The sequence below is a fragment of the Eucalyptus grandis genome, chromosome 2 (assembly GCF_016545825.1).
Source record: "Eucalyptus grandis isolate ANBG69807.140 chromosome 2, ASM1654582v1, whole genome shotgun sequence".
NCBI lineage: Eukaryota > Viridiplantae > Streptophyta > Magnoliopsida > Myrtales > Myrtaceae > Eucalyptus > Eucalyptus grandis.
In genome coordinates this window covers 11,734,082-11,756,162 of record NC_052613.1, presented here as the reverse complement: position 1 = coordinate 11,756,162, position 22,081 = coordinate 11,734,082, and the positions used below count along the sequence as shown (strand labels likewise).

The window sequence follows — 22,081 nt, the reverse complement described above, 5'->3', positions numbered from 1 at the left end:
TTGCTTATAGGAACAAACTTACTTTCATGATCATGGAAGTAATTTTCCTACATATCGAAGTAAACTTTCAATGTGCATAAAAAAAATTTAATATGAGAAATAACTAGTTATATCAGTAAGTTTTTCTTATTAGGAATACCTATAAATGATTGACAATGTAAAGAAGTTCTCAATATGCTTAGTAAGATTTCAAATAAAAAATAAAATTTGTAAATTTAGTCGGTACCTTTTCATTTACTAGTAACGTATATATGTGGTTAGTGATTTTCATATCCATCAAAATTATTTTGGATATGCTTAGCAACATTTTCTATAAGAAACTAATAAATTTTATGGACTAGCGATATTCATTATACTTGGTAAAATTTCATATAGAAAAGTATTAAAATCAATGTGGATAGTAAATTTCCATTTATTAATAACATTAATAAGTGATTGGCGATTCTTTATTGTATATTAAAGTAATCTTCGTATATCCTATTTCCTTAACTCTCTACGTGGCAATAGCAAAAAAAAATTGGAAAAATGATACAAACAATTCATAAATTTTGACAAAAAGTGTAATTTGATCCATAAAATTTTAATTTATTTAATGATCTCTAAACTTAATTCCAATGTGTAATATAATTCCTAAACTTTTACTGCATAAAAATGTTCAATATTGATACCATCACCATGGTAATTTTGTTGGATAAGAGCTCCATTGATCCTTGCCCAAAAGTGAAGAGTTCGAAATCCAAGTGAAGGCGCTTAGTGTCTTAAGTGTGATGTCAACCCCGTCACTCCAAAGTTTACTTGCCAACTACTAACCGCACGGGATTCCCGAGTAAAAAAAAAAAAAAAAAAAAAAAGTTTACCCAGTCCTTCGCTAGCGTCTAATGTCGAGGTGGTGGGTGGTGGCACGAGTTCCCGAGTATTAAAAAAAAAAAAAGTTTACCTAGTCCTCCGCTAGCGTCGATGTTGGGGTGGTGGGTCCAAGGTTTACTCGCCGACTACCAGCTGCACGGATTCCCTGAGTATATAAAAAAAAAAAGTTTACCTAGTCCTTCGCTAGCGTCTAATGTCGGGGTGGTGGGTGGTGGCACGGGGTTCCCGAGTATAAAAAAAAAAAAAAAAAAAGTTTACCTGGTCCTCTGCTAGCGTCCAATGTTGGGGTGGTGGGTCCTCCGCTAGTGTCACTTTAGGATTTTTTTTTTTAAGTATGATGTCGAGGTGGTGGGTCATCTGCTAACGTCACTCCAAGGTTACCCGCAGCAGAATCATTTTAGGGTTTACCCGCCGGCTGCCGGCTGCATAAAAAAAAGTTTACTCGGTCCTTCGCTAGGGTTATTAGTTGATGTCGGGGTGGTGAGTCATTCGCTGTTTACTTGTCGACTATAAAAAAAAAAAAAATGTTTATTCACCGGCTGTACTACCTGCCGGCTATAAAAAAAAAAAATTTATCCGCGGGCTGCCCATTATGCGGGTTCCTTGGATATCATAAAAGAAAAAAATAGAATCCGATTTGTAAATTATATATTAGACTTAAATTCAAACGTTCTGTGTGTCATCATCTTTAAAAAATTCGGATAAACTCGGAGAAGAAACTGGCTAAGATTTGTTCAAAAAAAAAAACTGGCTAAGATCGGGGATTTTATGACGTCATCATCTTTGACAGTAGCTGACAGAATCCGATTCCTGCTCTCTCCACCACCTTCAAAATCCATCCCTCTCTCTCTCTCTCTCTCTCTCTCTCTCTTGTCTTCTTCCCAGAAGAAGAAGAAGGAAAAAGGAAGAATCTTTATGGCGGATCAGGCCAGGCAAGCGGAGCTCTTCGAGCTCGACAATGGGACCATGCGGGTGAAGATCGCCAACCTCGGCTGCACCATCGCCTCGCTCTCCGTTCCGGGCAAAGACGGTTCGTCGCTGATGCTCCTGGTCTCTGTTCATGGTCGGAATCGTTGCTGATGACTCGATCGTGTCTGCTCTTCTTTTCGTTGCTTTCAGGGAAACTGGCGGATGTGGTTCTGGGTTTCGACTCCGTGGAGCCGTATCTGGTGAGCAAGTTCGTTACTTTTTGGCCGCCTGCGCTTGTGGAGATGTGTCGGTGATCGCGCATTTCCGTTTTCTTCGCTTCCGCGGCTCTTGATCTGCTGAATATTTGGAAACTTTGTGGGCAATTGGGCTGTTTTCGTTGGTTTTGATGTGGGATTGAGTTTTGGAAGATTGGGTTGATGAATGTCTTTTGTGGGTCGATTTGTGTTTTCTGTGCTGCGCAGAAAGGTGCCGCGCCGTTCTTCGGCTGCATTGTGGGGCGGGTCGCGAACAGGATAAAGGAGGGCAAGTTCACTCTCGATGGCGTTGAACACTCTTTGCCCATCAACAAGCCTCCGAACAGTCTTCACGGTATGAATTGTTAATGATCAGTAATTGCAGTGTGGATGTTACTCGAGCTGGCGAGATCATACTAAATGACGCCCTCGTGCGAATTGGTTATCGTTGTGATTGTGTCAGCCTTCTGGTTGTGTTTGACTATCGATCTGCTTGCGTGAATGCCTTCTATATGTTGTCTCTTTGGCATTGGTGGTGCCGGGAATCGAATCGTGTGAGAGAGCTGTTGAACATGAATTAATCACATCTTGACCTTGCTGCACAGCCTGCCTCTGTGGGAGCTTGAGGATTTGTAGCACTTAAGTTTAAATTTTATGCTTGGCTGATCAAGTATTGAGGGAATCTAAAGTCCTTTTACCCTGAATTGAAAATAACGGTTGGAAAAGTGTCCTTATATTATGGTTTGATCACCTCAGCTGTCGTTGTATTGTAACTCATGTGAACTGCTTCTGAGAAAAGAAAAGGACCAAGTTTTGCTTTTTTCCAACCATCGGAAGCAGAGCGCACACACAAGCACATTAAGCAGAAGAAACATTTTGAGGAAAATAAGTACTGCTCAATAATCATGAGATCCATGAAGAATTTTGCCTTTTCCAGTTAGTTTGGTGACAAGAGGTTCACCTTGTTAGAACTAAAAGTATGTATATGTGGAGCAACCTAATTCTTCAAAATGTCAATCTGATAATGGCCTTCTGAATTTTCTGTGTTACTTAGGTGGGCACAAGGGTTTTGATAAGGTGATATGGGAGGTAGCTGATTATAAGAAAGGCGAGAATCCTTCCATTACCTTCAAATATCACAGTCATGATGGAGAAGAAGGTCTCTCTCTCTCTCTCTCTCTCTCTCTCTCTCTCATGCATGTGCACACACTGGCGCACATGCTCATCGACACACGCAGTCGTTTGCACCAACATGGCTTTGATGCCTTGGGTTGCATGTTCATATGATTATAGGTTACCCAGGAGATGTTGCTGCGATGGCTACTTACACGCTAACTTCTAGTACAACAATGAGGCTCGACATGGAAGCTGTGCCTGAAAATAAGGCCACTCCTATTAGCTTGGCTCAGCATACCTACTGGAACTTAGCCGGTCACGATTCAGGAAACATACTAAACCACTCTATCCAGATATGGGCTAATCACATCACTCCCGTGGATCAGAACACAATCCCAACAGGTGAAATTATGCCTGTCAAAGGAACGGCTTTTGATTTCATGACGGAGAAGAAGATTGGCACTTCAATTCATGAGGTGCCTGGTTTAGGTTACGACCATAACTATGTGCTGGACTGTGGGGAAGAGAAGTCGGGCCTAAAACATGCTGCCAAACTGAAGGACCCTTCAAGTTCTAGGGTTCTTGACTTGTGGACCAATGCTCCGGGAATGCAGTTTTACACTGGAAATTACGTAAATGGAGTAGTCGGTAAAGGCGATGCAGCATATGGCAAGCACTCTGGAGTGTGTTTGGAGACGCAAGGATTTCCAAATGCCATCAACCAACCAAACTTTCCTTCTGTTGTTGTTCGACCTGGTGAGAAGTACAAGCATTCCATGCTTTTCGAGTTTTCAGTAGAGTGAAACATTGGGAAGGTTTATGTTAATAAGATGAGTTCTGAACTTGTTTGCCTTTACATAAGATAAATGTCTTGATGGAAATGTGAGACCTCCTTGAAGTAATAAAAATGGCCAGTGCTTTCATTTACATTATTCTCCGCTTTCTAGTGGTATACTCGAATCTTTATACATTTGTACCTTCTTTTTTTGGTTTTTAGCAGTTTTCACTGATGTTACGGGGAATACAGCATTGGCTTGGATACAATGGTTATTCTTGCTGTTTAATACATTGTATCTACTCCACCTTGGAGATATAAATATATGTGTGCATGTGTGTCTATGTGTATGTGCGCGCGCATCTTCTCTAGTTACACATGTAATTGAATTTACCTGAAACGTGCTATCTAATCTGAGTATAAATGGTAAATAGTCAACTATCGTTTAGCAAATTGAAGAGAAGTCATCAACCTCTACAGTAAACGTTCTGAAAGGCCAACAGTGAAAATCCAACCCTTTGAAGCATGTACAGACTTTAGAGTCTTGAGTTGTTGCCTCCAAATATCCAAGAGGATACAACATAATGAACCACGTGATTCTGTTTGCATCCAGTAATAAAAACACCTTTTGACAGCGCAGCCACGCCATCAAGATTGTGAGCAGATTACACCAGCCGTTGTATATGACAACAATCTGAATCAATGGTGAACAACCGCCCAAATGATCATTGATACAAGACACTTCTCTGAAGAAAGTACAGACATTAAAGTCTTGAGTTGTTCCCTCCACACTGATTCTCATCTGGTGCGAACCAGTTCAAGTGGTAGAGTTTCCATTGCCATCTAAAATTGATAAAAGGGAGCATTTTTCAAGATAGAGCTCAAGATAAAGCACATAAAACTAAAACAATCCGTTTTCGTACCCACAGCCTAGGAGTTCTGGGATCTGACTTGGCCTGCATCTTCGATAGCTCTGATTGAAAGCTAATAACTATGGCAACTTTGAACTCGATTGAAAATGATCTGTTTGGAAGATGCAAGTTAATGGAAAGTCAACGCAGTAGTAGCTTCCACGGGTCCATAAGGAAAGAACAAAAAAGTTACTGCAGATGAATTTTCCAAAGCTGCATGTGAAATGAAAAACAAAAGCCTGACATTCATCTGCGGTCAGAGGTGAAACTAAGTAATCAATAATGTCTTCAAGCACAGAGCATTTCCAAAGGTTGTGCGGTGGTCTCTCAGGAATTTCATTTCAAGAGGAATTTCATTTCAAGCCTTTTGAAACAAAGGTCCAAGCATTCTCTGTTTGTGTGCTTATATTGGGGGCTGACGGGCTGGGTGTTGGATGCTCATCCTTCCAATAAGTGAAGCTCAATGCAGTCGATCAATCTACTTAAAGCTAAGGTTGCTGCATATTTCCAGATTTAACTGAAAGGACTGATTGTATATAGATCTTTATCAACAAATAAAAAGTTTCCACTGCTTATCTGGATATTTGAAAATAAAATATTGGATATTCAACCTAGTAAGTATATTGAAAGCAAGATTAACCTCTTCGGTTCACTATGATGCTAATGCTCAATTGTCATAAGAGTTCTCCAATAAATTAGATTAGTTGTGTAGAGACTGAAGGGACCTAAGAATACACAATCACTGTTAAGCTGTGGGGTTCCGCTACACCTGCTTATGCAGAAAAAGAACAAGACACAAGAGTGGTGGCAATGTGAATCCAGCAACTCACCCAGCCGAGGTCGTTGGACAAGTTAAGAGGCGAGGAGGAATAATGTAGATGGGCAATATCATATGCCGAGACACATCCCCATCTGCTATCTAGTACATGTAGAAGGACGTTGTTAAGGAAGATTTTGATCCAGAAATATACATCTATTTAGTTAAAAATTTACCCACCTGGGTTGTTTGTACCAAGGACGTGTCAGTCACAATTCTATCTCCAAAAACAAATGACTCAATTCGAAGTATGTGTATGTCAACAGAGCGAATTGGAACTGCAGATGTTTCCACAATAAGCTCTCCACTAATTGGATCTGACAGAGCACACTGAATGGACATCTTTCCAGTCACTCGAAAACCACCTGTACGTCAACATCTTCCTCATAAGAAGTTGGATCAGGCGAATGCATATTTGCTTTAGATATAGCAGCAAAACCAATGAGGCTTTTACAATTGATTATAGCAGAACTTGTCCATCCTGTCGCTTTTCATCCATATGCATGAGCAAATAAAAAAGTGTAGTACAATTTTCTATCTGACCAATTGACTATAGTTCAGAATCATGCTAAAAGAGACTGAAAGATAAGATACATATAGAAGTTTGCCTGATTTCAACTCAGGAAGCAATGGATGTCTTTGGGTATCCTGAGTAATGTAAAAGATAACTATCTCAGGAGAAGCTGGTTGATCAAGAAGCTCAGCTGAAAAAAAATTAACAGAGGAAGCACTGGATTAGATCCTTCCCACAGGTTATCATTGCCAAAATTGATTTATAATCAATGAGAAAACATGTCATACCCTTATCAGCTTCTAAAATGAACTCCATTGTGGCACATAAGGATTTGTGCAGATACCCTCTTGTTACATCTGCAGTTAGCAAGTACTGTAATAGATTTAATGAATATCAACCATGAAAGCAGCCCCTAAAATCAGGCAGAAATAAAAACATTTGCTGAAGGGGAAATAAGAAATCCGATAACTAAATGGTCCAGAAGAAGGGAGCCAAGTGCAAGCTCGCATTTTCTGCGGTTGCCTATATCTTACCATTTTTCACTTTAAGCCAACTGGACTTTAGAACTTATTTATGGAAAAGACATGATGCATATATAGCATTACCTTATCATGTCTACCAAATTTTAAAAGCTCCCAAGATTACTATAACAAATAAAGAAAGAAAAGGACACATCAGCATTTGATCAAGCTCATCAATCACCTTCGTAGAATAAATATCAAATTTCTTTTATGATCCATTACCCATGCTCATACATCAAGCATCTAATCCTATTATCTATGATCCAACCCCAAGTACTATAATATATGCTAATTACTATGAAGAGCCACCATCTGCTTTCAGGTTAGCACAAAGAATTACTTATTTGGACAGACGCATTGTGCCATGGTGGTGATACAGGCAAAACAAACACAGAACAGTAATGATCCAGAACTTCATTCCCTAACAAGCTGTTTAAATCTAAAGATCATCAAGATATATTCCAACCAACAAGACTTCCATGGATTTTATGCTTGTACCCAAATTAGGATCAAAACAATGCCTTATATAGTTTGCATTATTCTTCACAAGCAAAGAAACATGAAAAATAACCATTCAAAACACAATAGACAAGATTAACTTCAGAAATTCATCATGTCTATTCATGAAAGGCATAAAAATGTAAGTCTTTCTTCCAAGAAAGTTAGTGATCAAATGACAAAAACTGGACAGATACAATGAAAGTTTCATAAAAATCTAAATCTCTTTTAGAAAAATAATTAATTTGGCATTTTCTGGCCTTTTGTAGAATGTGAAAAAAATCCATGTCCACAATGGCTCCCTCGCTTTTTGGATAGCAGCATATAATTCTAAATACTGTATCTATCTACAAATAAGACACAACAGTTACACAACGCACAAGTCATATGGAAGCCATCTTTAAAAATCAAATCAAATCTGCAACTGATTTCTGTTCCATATTATATCAAATATGATCAGGTACATGATCAAATTATTCACCTGGATATTGATATTAGCTCCATGAAAGGTCTCATAAAATCTTTCGCGTTTGTCACCTCCTGATTGTTTCAGAGTTACAGAAAAGGGTATCTGCCATGAACAACAGACAACTAAGTCAAAGGCTTCAGGAATTGAATGTCATAGGTTGAATCTGATAAAGGTAAAAACAAGGGCAACTATATGGCCCAACAATAAATACTGGCTTATTTGCACTCTCCTAATATCTTAGCCTAAGACATCAATACAATAGGAAAAAATATTCTGATATTAATATATCACCAGAAGTGAACTCCTGAAAACTGTGTTATGTTGTTCTCGAAGACTCACATCCAATAAAGAAACAGGCTGCAATCAATTTTGAAGCAGTAAAGGCATCGATTCATTCGAACTTAGGATTACTTCTATCAAGAGATAGAGATTATAATTTTATTTGGAAGACATTAACCATTCATCAAGTAAGATGCAACAGTATGGAAACACGAATCAGCTGACAGCTCGCTCTTTTCAAGACGTCGCATATATGTAAACATTTCTGCATATCACTACCTCTGTTGTACCTGATGCAATCCTTCCAGGCGGTTGCACTTCAATTATCCTATTCCTGTTCAAAAGACCACATACAACAGCAAAAAAAGAAGGTAATGTGGACAGTGTTCATCCTCCGTACTGCAATTGGACAGTCAGGAAAAGCATTTTTACCCAAAAGAAAGTTACATTCTACAGGAATCAAACGCAAAGAAAGGGGATTTTACTCTTTAAATAATCTAAAACATCCAAAGAGAAGCAATTTCTAATGCTCAAGATTCAAATGCGAGCAAACACATAAAAACGGAAACAGAAAAAACATGCAGCTATTTGCCCGCGATTTGCCCGCGATTTCCCCACTTTTGAAGGTGTTTTTTTCAATAGCAGAAAACGTTTTCGTCGAGTAATGCATTTTCCGTGAAACAAACACCGGAAAATAGAAATGGAAAGGGGAAGCGCACGTACACGATCACGACAGGCTTGACAGCGCCCACGATCGACTCGACGAGCCCCGCAGCTCCTCCGCGAACCTGAAAAAAACGAGGAGGTCGACGGAACTATGAGCATCGCCGATCACCGATTTCTCACAGCAATCCGACGGCAGAGAGAGAAAGAGAGTACCTGCGTGATGACGGAGCCGTTGACGGCGAGGCGGACGCCGCGGTGGGAGATGGAGGAGGCGGACTTGACGACGATCTTGCCCTCGAGCGGTTCCTGGAGGATTCCATCAACGCCGCCGATCGTGATTCAGGACGGAGAATTGCAGAGCGTAGAGAGAGAGAGAGAGAGAGAGAGAGAGAGAGGCAAGAGGCATACGGAGGGGCGGTAGATGCGGCTCGGTCGGGAAAGCTTGATCTCGAGCGCTGCGGACGACATCGCGAGCGAGCTCCAGAGCTCCGGCCGGCGACGCAGCGAGCAACTGGCGGTCCGCCGTCGACGGCGGTGGGCTCGAAGGACTGGCGTCGATGGTAGCGCAACGACGGCGTTTCGCGCGATTGAGAAGGACGCTGTTGTTGATGCTTCTCTTGTTGGAACCCGTTTCTTTCGACGATCCAATCGAAATATTTTGTTTTTTATTTGTTTTTTGTTTTTTTGCATGATCTTATCGTATGTCTATTTTATAAGAGTCGAAAATTTAATTTTACAAAGTTTAAAATTTCAATTAAATTAGTGGTCAGCTTAGAAAATTACGGAATCATCCTTTGACCGATTTAGTTTTGATTTTTACTTTCAATTCGACTAAAACATAGACAAATATGTTGTAGATGAGTTTCGAATGCAAGAAACTTGGGATATTCTTCAATGCATTAATTACTAAGATGATATTTTCCTAAAATATATCATTTGAAATAACCTTGACTTTAGAGTTCACCTTGGAATAGCGTGATTCCAATTCTCAAGTGGTGAAATTAGGAATCAACTTTAGTGGGGTTTGTCCCAACTTCGTTATCTAAAATCCACCCACTTAAGAATGACGTCATAAAATGTCTAAAAAATGCCAGGTTTTAACCATGACTTGAGAGGATCCAACAAATTCATATACAATTATACTAAAATGCTAAAAATCTGAAAGTCTTTTTAAATAAGACATATTATAGTTATGCAACTCAACATAAAATCGTTCAAAAGTTCACTTGAGGTACGAATTAAACTCATGACCTCATAAAATATATGCAATTTCAATGCTACATTTTGGACTACACCTTGTTTGAAAAAAAATGAGAAATGCATCTTAAAGAAAATCTGTCATTTTAATTTACGAAATTATGCAATTTTGGTCGGCCTTTCTTAATCATTCATCTTGATCCGGTTGGGCTGGCAATGCAATAGCCGGATCCGGTCCATCAGATTTTTCTGGCGAAACCCGGTCTCCGACGCGGCAAAACCTCATTGGCCGGACACCAGAAACTGACGTGGCCTCACTGGAACATTATACATATCTACACACGGACACGCCCCCGTCAAAATTCCCATTTAACCCCTGTCCTCACCGTCGCCGACCGCCACGCGCCACCGCGCCGCTTCCGCCGTTCCCGACCACCATGCGTGATCCGGGTCGCAGCCTCCTCGTCCCCGTCCTCCTCCTCCTCTCCCTCTGCCCTCTCTCCCTCGCCGCCCGTCCCTTCTTCCTCATCCTCACCCAAGAGGACCTCAAGGACGTCGCCGCCGCCCCCCCGGACGAGCTCCTCGACTCCGCCGACAGGGACGAGTTCGGCGACTCCGAGTCCCGGCCGGAGGAGGAGCTCGATCCCGGCTCCTGGCGCCCGATGTTCGAGTCCGGCGAGCCCCTCGCCGCCGGATCCGAGCCGGAGGAGCTCTACTACTCCGGCGTGTCGAAGATGATGGCCGCCGCCAGCTCCGGGGAGGGGCGGCTGATGGAGGAGGCCGTGTCGGAGTTCGAGGCCAGCGCCGCCGCGGGGCACGCGCACGCGCAGTCGGCGCTAGGGTTTCTCCTCGGGACGGGGCAGATGAGGGACAGGAGCAAGGGCAAGGCGTTCCTATACCACCATTTCGCTGCCGGGGGAGGGAATATGCAGTCGAAGATGGCGCTTGCTTACACTTATATGCGTCAGGATGTGAGTATTCAGCTCTGTTACTAGAATTATATGCCATTATCTCCTATAAGCAGATGATCCATCGTCAGTGTCAAACCAACAAAGACTTTCATTTTGCATTCGCCGTAGATGGTGTTACTAATTTGACGTTTAAGGCTCATGGTGTCTTCATTTCAATGAATTTGATGTTTGGACAAGAAGTTTGTAAGGTTCCCTTTGCAATTCTCACTATGATCACGCCTCTGTTTTTTAGTAATCCTGGGATTTACGTTGGAAAATGAATTTGTTCATCCATTTGTTGTGGGAAGAATTTGGATACCGTAGAAAGTAGTAGAATTTGTTTTGAGATGGTTGTTATTTGACTCGATGAGCTGATCCTTGTTGTAATGTGGTTACAGATGTATAAAAAGGCAGTCGAGCTGTATGCCGAGGTAGCAAAGGTGGCTGTAAGTAGCTTTTTAATTACGAAGGATTCTCCTTTCATAGAACCGATTAGGATTCACGATGGAGCTGAGGAGAATAAAGAAGCTCTGGGAAAGTCTCGAGGTGAGGACGGTGAGGACTTCCGGATATTGGAGTACCAGGCACAGAAGGGGGATGCAAATGCAATGTACGAAGTGGGGTTGTTCTATTATTCTGGGCTGAGAGGATTGAGGCGTGACCATACGAAAGCATTGTCATGGTTTCTAAAGGCTGTGGAGAAGGGCGAGCCGAGGTCAATGGAACTTCTTGGGGAGATATATGCTAGGGGCGCTGGAGTTGAGAGGAACTATACGAAGGCTTTTGAGTGGCTAAAGCTTGCCTCCAGACAGCAGCTTTGGCCGGCTTATAATGGAATGGGCTATCTATATGTCAAAGGTTACGGAGTGGAAAAGAACTACACTAAGGTAAATGGGATTGATTGTCTCATAAGTGGATTTGAGTTAATGCTTCCATTATATATGAAAAAATTGGCTCTTAGTTACCGGGGGTATAGATGTTACTATTTGGAAAAATTAGTGTTACTGCCTTGTCTTGTCTCATATGCCATGTGTCACAAAGCTGATTATAGAACCTGCGGCAAGTAGCAAGAGAGAAAGAAGGAAGAGAGAAGAAATACAGAGGAGGAGGAGAAGAAGGAGAACGTATAGGTTTTTGTGTGATAGAAGTCCTCTACCCATTGTGTTTATATTAAATATAAATTGTCTATAACCATAAAAAAAATAATAATAAAAATCAAAAAATAAAAATAACTCAATTATAGTAACGTAACACTCCTTCTCGAGCTGGAGCATATAGGTCACCCATGACTAGGCTGGAGCAACCAGTGGCAAAGTTAGATCAACATATTGATCTCTAGAGACAGTGTAAGGAGTAGTGACTAACTTCTGTCACAAACAAAGTGAGTAAACTTTCATATGCTTAGTTTGCTCTTGAAAACTTGGATTCCCAGCAATATAAATTGCTATATGATTATCACACATCATATCAATAGGTTGATTAATAGAATATCTAAACTCCTGGAGAAGTGATTTTAACCACAACAATTCAACCATAGTATATGCCATAGCACAATATTAAGCCTTCGCAATAGACCTGGCAATGGTAGTCTATTTCTTGTTTATCCAAGTAATCAAATTACCACCAAGAAAGGTGCAATAGACCGCCGATCACACGTTGACTCAACCCAATCAGCATCAGAATAACCAACTAGAGTGGAAGACCTATTAAATTTATGAATTAGTCCCTTACCAAAAGAGCTCTTTAGATACCAAAGAATGTGACAAACAGAATTCGAATGAGCCTTCTTCGGTGACTCCATAAACTAACTCACCACACAAAAAATAAAATATCGGGACATGTAATAGTAAGATAAGTTAGTTTTCCAACTAGATGCCAATATTGATGCTTATATTCAATATCATTTCCATCATCACCTCCAAACTTTTGATTTGGATTCATAGGAGTATCAACTGGCTTGGAAGCTAATATACCAATCTCCAGCAAAAGATTAAGAACATACTTTTGCTGAGACAAATTAATAACTTTTTTACTTTGTAAAACTTCAATACCCCAAAAAAAAAAAACCCTAAAAGCTCCCAAGTCTTTAATTTGAAATTGCTGCTAAAGAAATGACTTAACCTCATAAATGCCGGTTCGATTCCTTATTGGGAACATAATAACATTGGTGGAAACCATCCCTAAAAATCACTGAATTGAATTTCTCAAACGATGCTCTTAGAGACTATTTTAACCCATAAATTGCCTTATGTAAGCCAGCATACTTTACTACGATTCTCCCCTTGAGCAACATACTCAGGAGGTTGCACCATATATACTTTTTCAGACAAATCATCATAAAGAAAAGCATTCTTGACATTCAATTGATATAATGGCCAATCGAAATCCATAGTAAAAAATAATAACATGAAAAGAATTGAAACGTGCCATAGGGGAATAAGACTTAAATAATCCATTCCATAAGTTTGAGTAAAACCTTTAACAATGAGCCGAGCTTTAAGACCCTCAATTGAGCCATCCAGATTATACTTGATAGTGTATACCCAACGACACTTCACGACATCTTTCCCAAGCAGAAGATTAAACGACCATGTTTGGCGAGACATTAGAGCTTTCATTTTCACATCCATAGCTTTTTTCCACTCAAGGTGAGACAAAGCTTCAGTGGTAGAAGTAGGAATTACATGAGTTTGTAATAATAGAGCAAAGTCATGTAATGAAGAAGGAAGATGTGAGAGAGACACATAATGCTTAATAGGGTAAGCCAATGAGGATTTTGGCGTATAATAGTACTTTTGCAAAGGGCAATTGGAAAATTATCCGAACCAGGAGACGAGGAAGATTGAATGGAGGGCATGGAAGAGCTGGAGATTGGTGGTGCTGTAGATTGCTTTCGTTGCTAATACATATGTAAGGGAGGAGGTACTGGAGAAGGACTAACAGAATCTAAGGGGGTAAGTTGTGGGATAGGAGGATCAACTATAATTTTAGTTGAAAACTCTTTACCATAAGTAGAATAGTATGGTGTACCCTCGAAAAAAGTCACATCAACATTAACATGTCGGGTACAAGTTATAGGATCATAACACCAATATCTTTTTTGAGTACATGAAATACCTGAGAAAAACACGTGGTGGCACAAGAAGATAGTTTATCAGCACCGGAACATGACTTATGGATAGAACAAATACACCCAAAAATGCACGGGATAAGAGGGAATAACGGCTTGGTAGGAAATAAAACACTGATTGGTGACTAATGATTGAGAATAGTGGAAAGTATACGATTTATGAGATAACATGGGATAAGGAGAGCATCACTCCATAATGATTTTAGCACATGCATATAAAATAATAGTGAACGAGTAACTTCTAGAAGGTGACGTTACTTTCTCTCAGTCACATCATTCTACTGAGGGGTATAAGTACAACTTGTTTAATGTATAGTGCAAAGATTAGAACAAAACAAAATGGTTGATTTTTGCATATATTCTAGAGCATCTTTCGTTCGCAAAATTTTAAGGGATATATTAAACTGATTAGTAATCTCCCGATGAAATAATTGAAAAACATATAAAAATTCAAAATGGTCATGAAGCATATAGTCATGTTAGATGAAAATAATCATCCACAAAAGTAACAAAGTACTTAAAACCATTTCTATTAGCAATACGAGAATTGTCTCCAGATGTCTAAATGAGCTAGTTCGAGTAAAATAGATACACGAGAATCACTACGAATAGGAAAAGAATTGCGATGATGTTTCCCAAGTTCACAAGCCTCAAACTCAAGAGTAGAAATTGATTTACACTCAGGAATTATTTGTTGTAAGTAGAACTAACAGCTAAACCATTAGCGTTAGTAGTGGAGACACCATTTAGATAGTAGGGTCCATTACATTCATGCCCTCCACCAATCATTTTATTTGTTTGAAGGTCCTAAAAAATGCAATAAGATGGGTAAAATGTAGCCAAACAATCAAGAGCTTTAGTTAATTGACTAACAGCTAACAAATTCAAAGGATGTTGGGGGACATATAAAACAGAGGACAAAGATAAAGGTGTAAGTGAAACAGTTCCTAATTCAACCATTCAAGTAAATGAACCATTAGCTAAATAACTTTTGATGAAGGAGTATAGTTATGGTAGGAAGACAATGGTTCTTGCTTACCCGGCATAGGACTAGAAGTTCCCGAGTCAATGACCCAAGAGGTGCTAGGAGACAAAGTAGAGAAACAAGCTATGTTACTTGTACGTGCAAGAGTGGCAAGGAATGAGAAATTAGAAGCCTTTAGTTTTTGGACACGCTTGATGAGTTATGTAACCATATCATCCCGAGCCATAAACTTAGAAGAACTACACCCAGATGGGATAGATGGGTTCATGTTGTTGTAAGACACATTTCCAACACTCCCTTCAAACACAGTAGCATTTGCAGTAACTAATCATTGAGCCCACTTAGGCTTGCCATGCTTAACCCAACAAGTGTCAGCAATATAACTAGATTTGCTGCAATATATACATTGACAGCTATCTTGATTAGAACTTTGTCCACTACGTCTATCGCCACGGCAGCAACCTCTCCCCAAACCATGGTCTTTATTGGAAAATTCACCACAACCATGACCACCACTACTGGACACAAATGCTAAATTGATGATGTAGAAGACAAAAAGACAATACGCTAAATCCAACAAAATACTTTATTTATAAAAGGAACTCTCTCCAGCAAGAAGTTGACTCTTCACAGGTTGCAAGTTAGCATTCAAGTCAGATAAAAACTTGGCCACTTGAAATTCAACTCGCTGTATCTTAAGTTTTTCAAGATCAGTAGTGATGGCCTAATGAAAATTGAGTTCTTCCCACATACCTTTCAAAGCACTATAATACTCTCTAAGAGACTTGTCCTCCTGTTAAAAACTAAAGATCTTCTCATATAGTTCATAGACTATACATTTTTATCTTGTGAGTAACTTTCCATAAAATGATCCCACTCCCTTAGCGGTTGTGTAAAACATGACATTAATAGCGATGGATGGTTCCATGTTGTTTCATAACCACACCAAAAGTATCATTCTCTTTCATCCAATCACTATAGTCTTTAAACTTTTCAGCAAGGGATTTGTAGTAAGATAATTGAGTTTCCTTTTGGCAATAATATAAACATTCACAACTTGAGCCCATAACAAGTAATTGAAGATCCATTTAATTTAATAGTGGTAATCTAAACATTGGCATTATATGTAGAAGACTTAGTGCTACTCATGATGATAATATAAATATAAATATATTTACCACTAATCAAGAAGGCTGAAACTTCGGTGCGATAAATAAAATAGTAATATTGATGTATAATAAGATGTAATTGGCTCCACCAATTAACAAAAGGGACGCTAAAATCTCATAAAATGTAGGTTGTTGTATTGAAGAAAATATATGACCAGAAAATTCGATTCAAATAATTATATTTTCGATAGAAATCTAGCAAGACTAGTCAACCATAATTGACGAAGTACTCTAATTTTTTAATTCGTTCATTAGTAAGTATTGTAATCCATGGCAACAAACCAAAAACCATATATTGAGACTTGGAGAGAAAACAGGTAAGCTTTGGGTGGTTGCGCATTAGAGAAGGAATAGGGTTATTGGGGACTCAAACCAACAATAAGATTAAGGAATCAGGTAGTCAGATCTATTCTGATACCATATCACAAAGCTGAGTAGAGAACCTGTGGCAAGTAGCCGAGAGAAAGAAAGAAAAGAGAAGAAATAGAGAGGAGAAGAAGGAGAACGTAAGGGTGTGAATGTTAACATTTACATTTTAAACAATTTCTTTTAAGAAATAGTTCTTTTCTATTTCTACTCTCCGAACAATTTTTGAGTAAAATAAGACAATTGGTAACTATACAAAATTTATATTCTTGAAATAGAAAAAAAAAATAAAAATGTTTGCCACAATTAACAATTTTTGTATTTTTTTTCATTTTTACTTCTTGCTCACGAATGATCGAATGCCGCCTACCGGGCCGGCCGACGATCGGCAGTGGAGGAAGTGGGCTATGGGCAATGGTTGGGCGACGGCGATAAGCAGTGAGCGGCAGTCGAGCGGTAGCGATCGGCGGTGGCCAATGGTGGTCAAGTAGTGGCAGTCAAGGGTGGCCGATAGTGGTCGGGTAATAGCGATTGGTGGCGGCGGGTGATCGGAGGACGGCGGTGGCTGGCGTTAGCAGTCAACAATCGGTGGCTGTGGCTAGCAACAAAGGTGGCCGGTGGTCGGAGGACACCGATGGTTGGCGCGGAGGCAGCCAACGATCAAAGGAAGGTGGTGTCCTAGCAGGGGTCACTAATGACCGCGGCGCTGGCGGCAAGCTACCGGTCGATGGTGGCAAAGCTGCTGGTTGGCGGTCGGCAGTGGCTTCGGGCGGCTGGAGGTGGTCGCCACAAGAGAGAGGAACAAAATAAAAATAAAAAAGAAAATTGGCTTATTTTTAGAAATTGTTTCCAGGGAATAAGAAGTTACTTTTTTTTTTTTTTGTTTCCTGTTTTTGTTCCAAGTCTATTCTCTGATTACTTTTATATTTTGGGAATTGAAAAATAAGTTAGCATTACTAAACGAATTTCTGTTCTTTTTTTATTTCAGAGGATGAAATAACAGAAATTGGGAGAAATTACAATGCAGGCCCTAAGAAACCAAAAAGGGGCTCTAGGTTTCCATGTGATAGAAGCCCTACACCCATTGTGTTTATATTGAATATAAATTATCTATGACCATTATGTAATAACTCAATTAAAGTAACGTAACACCATGACTACTTTGACTCTTGTTTAACACATTCGATGTAGTCAAATTCTTCTCATTAACTCATTAGTTTCTCTCTCTTGGATTACAACATTGTATGTTAATTTGAAGATTCTCTCTGTTATAACTAAATTTTCTTGGAACGCACAGTTGCATGAAATTCTAACTCGAGGCCTTTAACCTTGGACATTATGAACTTCCCATATACCCGTGTTTATGTTTCCTCTGAATTTGTCCTTCCTCCTACAATTGGTCTCTGATTCTTGACTAGGCTACATTAGGATAATTTTAGCAGGTGCCAAGCAAATTTTTGTATGTCATCACTAGAATAAGTATTGTGAGATTTACTATTTATTCGATGACAACAATATTTCGTGATTTTTTTTTCTTATTTACTCGTGAAATCCTTGTTCCTGTGACTTGATATTCTTTTTCCTAGGCTTGTTCATTTAGTGCATTTGATTCGATTTGGCAAATGAGACATCGCTTCATAAAGAACCAACTTCTGAGCACTAGGTTTTTCCTGTGTATGTCCACAGTCCTTATCGTAAATGGTAGTGATGAGATCAATTACGTAGTATTTGCCCCAGACTTATTGTAATTCATTGCAGGCAAAGGAGTACTTTGAGAAAGCTGCTAACAACGACGAGGCTGGTGGGTACTATAACCTGGGGGTGATGTATCTTAAAGGCATTGGGGTGAAAAGAGATGTGAAGCTGGCATGCAAGTACTTCATATCAGCTGCCAATGCAGGCCAACCAAAGGCATTCTACCAGCTAGCAAAAATGTTCCATACAGGTGTCGGGCTCAAGAAAAATCTTGCCACGGTAAAACTAAATACTTACATTTGTGTGTTTGCAGCTATCTATCCATACATCATGCATCGATGTGTATGTGATGTGTATATCTTGTGAAATTGGTGGATATGCATGCATGTGTATCCTATCTTCACTTTTTGCTTAGTAATCCTTAAAGATTGCGATGCCATACTAATCTTGTATTTATGTAAGGTAATATATATTGGGCTGAACAGCTGTAAGCTTAATATTTTTTTGCTTAATATTTTTTTCAGGCTACTGCATTGTATAAGCTAGTTGCAGAGAGGGGACCATGGGGCTCTTTATCAAGATGGGCCCTTGAATAGTATTCAAAAGGCGATGTGGGCAAGGCATTCCTCTTATATTCGAGGATGGCTGAGTTGGGCTATGAGGTGGCACAAAGTAATGCTGCATGGATTCTTGACAAGTATGGTGAGCGCAGCATGTGCATGGGGAAAGCAGGATTTTGCACAGATGCGGAACGACACCAACGATCACATTATTTATGGTGGCAAGCTTCCCAGCAAGGAAATGGGCATGCTGCTTTGATGATCGGAGATGCATACTATTATGGACGGGTATGTATTTTCAATGGATTGAATATTGGAAAGGAAAAATAAATAAATAAATTTGTCTTTGTGGACTCCCCAGCCTCTTGATGGAGTACTTCAGGTCGACAGACTTGGATCTCACTTGAGTTGCCTCAGCTCCAATTGAGCCTAATTTTTTGTGTCTTTTCTTAGGGTACTGAAAGAGATTATGAACGTGCGGCAGAGGCTTACATGATTGCGCAATCCCAAGCTAATGCACAAGCTATGTTCAATCTTGGTTATATGCATGAACATGGCCAGGGTCTTCCTTTTGATCTTCATTTAGCAAAACGCTATTATAATCAAGCCCTTGAGAATGAAGCTGATGCAAAACGTAAGTGTTCCATACTGCACTTAAGTTTACTTTGAGTTGCCTTCAAAGCCGGTGGAGTCCTCGGAAAGGCCAAGATCTGGTTCACTAAGATGAAACCGGGTCAAACCCAGTTCCAATTCCAAACATTTTACCAGATCAAAGTGAACCATACAATTAAACCAGTTCAAGATCAGCCTGGTTCAACTGGTTAGTCCAGTCGGGGTTTGAATGGATCACCTTGAGTTGATTTAAAAGAGCTTTTTCTTGTATGCAGATAATTGTCCTTCTGATGCAACACCTTCCAAAAGCTGCTTCTGTTGATAAGAGGTGGTGCTGAGTCCTGGAGCTGAAGAACACGAACCGTTGATCGATAGATGTCACTTTGATCTCTGTTTCTTGCCATTAGATGTATATTTGTATATGACTTAAGCCGATACCTTTTCGTTTCCTCCTGCCCTGATCCTGCCTATAGAGAGATTGAGGGCCCATTATGTGAAAACATGATTCCTACATAACATAGTGTAAATAGGTGGCAACAAAAGGTTCTTTCTCCGATAAATCAAGCTTTTGATTCCTGTTCTCGTTCGATGGAAGCAATGCCAATAGGCTCGTCTGAGCAAAAGGTGAAAAGGGGAAGAAGATTGTATTCTGTGGTGAAACTCAGATTGCAGGCCGAATTGTCCGGGCTTCACTATTAAGTAATTTCATTAACTATCTTATTCGTTAAAAGTTAGAGTTAGGTTTTTCTTGCTAGTGACACGGCCCACGGACAAGCATGATCCAAGATCGTCCGTGAGAGGCCGTGTCATGTACCAGGGACTGCCCGGAAGCAGCCCACGAACGACCCATGAGCAGAACGAGCGGAAGGCCCATGCGCAGCCCGTGAGCGACCCCTGAGCGATGTTCGAGCAGCCCGTGACGGATCAGCTGTTCGCGTGTCAGACGGACCTGCAACCCTGATCTTGCTTCTGACACACGCCCATGGTCTGCCCATGGTCTGCCCAAGGCCTGACGCGCGCGACCCATGGGCTTCCCAAGGGCCTGCCAGGTGCAGACCATCGAGTAGCCTCCGAGTAGCCTGTTGTATAGCTTGTAATGATTATACGGATTCAAAATGAACCGTTGGATCGGAGGGACGATCCACGGGCGAGATGCGACCCGCTCTTGTATAAATAGGGATCCCTCTCCCACTTTGTAATCGCCCGTTCACAAGCAATATACACTCTCTTTGCCCATTCGGTTCTTGTGTTCGAACGTGTGTGTGTAAGGCTGACTTGGGATTACTGATCCTAAGGCCGCGCGGTGTTTGATCGACCGAAATTGATCAACCCGTGACAAGTGGTATCAGAGCCATCATTCCCAAACGAAATGGCTGATCCTCGCGCCGATGCTCCTGGTCGTTCAAGGCGATGAGCGTGAAGATCGTGGGCGCCCGGTCGAGAGGGCTACCCTACGAAGAAGGCCGTGCTGCCTCGTGTGCGAGGGATTCGAAGGGGATCTGGACACCGTATGACGGCCCTTGAGGAGACCGTCACGGACGTCCCGGGCGTTCATGGACGACTCCGCACCGGGCCGTCGAAGGAGCGGAAGCCTAAGGGAGGAGTTCTTGGCCGAAGTGCAAGAGCCCAAGCCGGCATGGGAGAGAGCTCCGTGCCGAGGTGCAAGGATCCTTCATGCACGAGTGCGGCGGCGGGATGAGACTTGGGAAGCCGCGATGGCGGCCATGCGGGCGGAAATGGCGGAAATGAAGGGCAAGCTCGCGGAGCTTGAAGCAAAGACGCGTGAGCGGGTGATCACCGTGCAGTCCGTGCCGATGCACCCAAACCGAAGGAGTTCAAGGGCTCCCCCTGGCAAAGGACGTGGACAACTTCCGTGGTATATGGAACGGTACTTCCGGACCATGGGAACGACCGACGACGTGATCCGGTGAATACCGCAGCCATGTATTTAGGCGATGATGCGCTGCTATGGTGGAGACGTCGGTCGGACGGTAGGAATGGCGATCCTATCATGACCTGGGCGCGGTTCGTCGAGGAGTTTCGGCGGACCTACTATCCTGCCTATGCGGAGGAGGAAGCCCGAGGCAAACTCAAGCGCCTAGAGCAGAAGGGCGGAGTTCGTGAATATGTGAAGCGGTTCTCGAGCCGCCGCTCCAAATCCCGTCCATGACCGAGACGGAGGCGTTCCACCCGCCATGGGCGGACTCAAACCTTGGGTCAAGCAGAGCTTAAACGGTGTAATGCAACGGACCTTACTACAGCCACTTCGGTGGCCGAGTCCCTTGTGGAATATAGGCCGGCAAGTGCAGCCAAGCCCGACTCTCGACCGAGAGAAAAGGCTACTGGTGGGGGAGATCGAGGCCGGTTCCCTCGACCAAATGCTAACAAACCACCTCCGACCCCTCATAGGAATCAACCCGAGTCCAGCCATGGAGGATACCAGCGGAAGGTACGCACCTACAAGTGCTTCTTTTGCGATGGCCCCCATATGGCTCGGGATTGCCCGAAGAGAGGAAAGTTGGCGGCCCTGTGCAAGGAGGACAAACCGCGAGAGGAGGCGCGGTTGGGATCGTTGCGGATCCTTGGAACGATCAAGGCCAAGAAGGCCAAAGAACCAAAGGGGATGATGTTCGTAGATGTGAAGATCGGGGGTACCACACTGAACGCACTCGTGGATACCGGGGCGTCCGATCTGTTCATATCCAAAGAGGCCGCAAAGAAGCTGCATCTTCCGGTCGAGGCAAATGAGTCCGGATGGCTCAAGACGGTGAATTCTAGAGAAGTCCCGACCAACGGCATGGCCAGGGGCGTGGAGTTCCAT

At 41.6% G+C, this 22,081-nt stretch overlaps 2 protein-coding genes and 1 pseudogene across 5 annotated transcripts in view; 2 read left to right on the top strand and 1 right to left on the bottom strand.

Moving 5' to 3' along the window:
- LOC104423493 (vacuolar protein sorting-associated protein 26C) overlaps positions 1–9,273 on the bottom strand; it is a 39,624-nt gene extending 30,351 nt beyond the window's left edge. Inside the window, exons 1-11 of one of the 4 annotated variants that reach the window (XM_010035982.3) lie at positions 9,005–9,229; positions 8,810–8,902; positions 8,654–8,718; positions 8,210–8,264; positions 7,664–7,753; positions 6,451–6,535; positions 6,258–6,353; positions 5,830–6,014; positions 5,663–5,751; positions 4,845–4,944; positions 4,342–4,764 (exon numbers count right to left, since the gene is read on the bottom strand). In XM_010035982.3, coding sequence (XP_010034284.3) covers positions 4,720–4,764; positions 4,845–4,944; positions 5,663–5,751; positions 5,830–6,014; positions 6,258–6,353; positions 6,451–6,535; positions 7,664–7,753; positions 8,210–8,264; positions 8,654–8,718; positions 8,810–8,902; positions 9,005–9,064 — 963 coding nt within the window. In that variant the 5' untranslated portion in view covers positions 9,065–9,229 and the 3' untranslated portion in view covers positions 4,342–4,719. Of the gene's footprint in view, positions 1–4,341; positions 4,765–4,844; positions 4,945–5,662; positions 5,752–5,829; positions 6,015–6,257; positions 6,354–6,450; positions 6,536–7,663; positions 7,754–8,209; positions 8,265–8,653; positions 8,719–8,809; positions 8,903–9,004 lie in introns of those variants that run through there. The other 3 variants (XM_039306526.1, XM_039306525.1, XM_039306524.1) reach the window with 3 other exon arrangements.
- On the top strand, positions 1,705–4,003 carry LOC120290404 (galactose mutarotase-like). Its single transcript, XM_039306523.1, has 5 exons — positions 1,705–1,897; positions 1,987–2,036; positions 2,259–2,385; positions 3,085–3,189; positions 3,324–4,003. Exons 1-5 carry the CDS (start codon positions 1,783–1,785, stop codon positions 3,947–3,949), a joined length of 1,023 nt encoding a protein of 340 aa, XP_039162457.1. The 5' UTR covers positions 1,705–1,782; the 3' UTR covers positions 3,950–4,003.
- A 901-nt stretch (positions 9,274–10,174) lies between the features above and the next one.
- LOC104423535 lies at positions 10,175–19,843 on the top strand (annotated as a pseudogene).
- Positions 19,844–22,081: the final 2,238 nt, after the last annotated feature.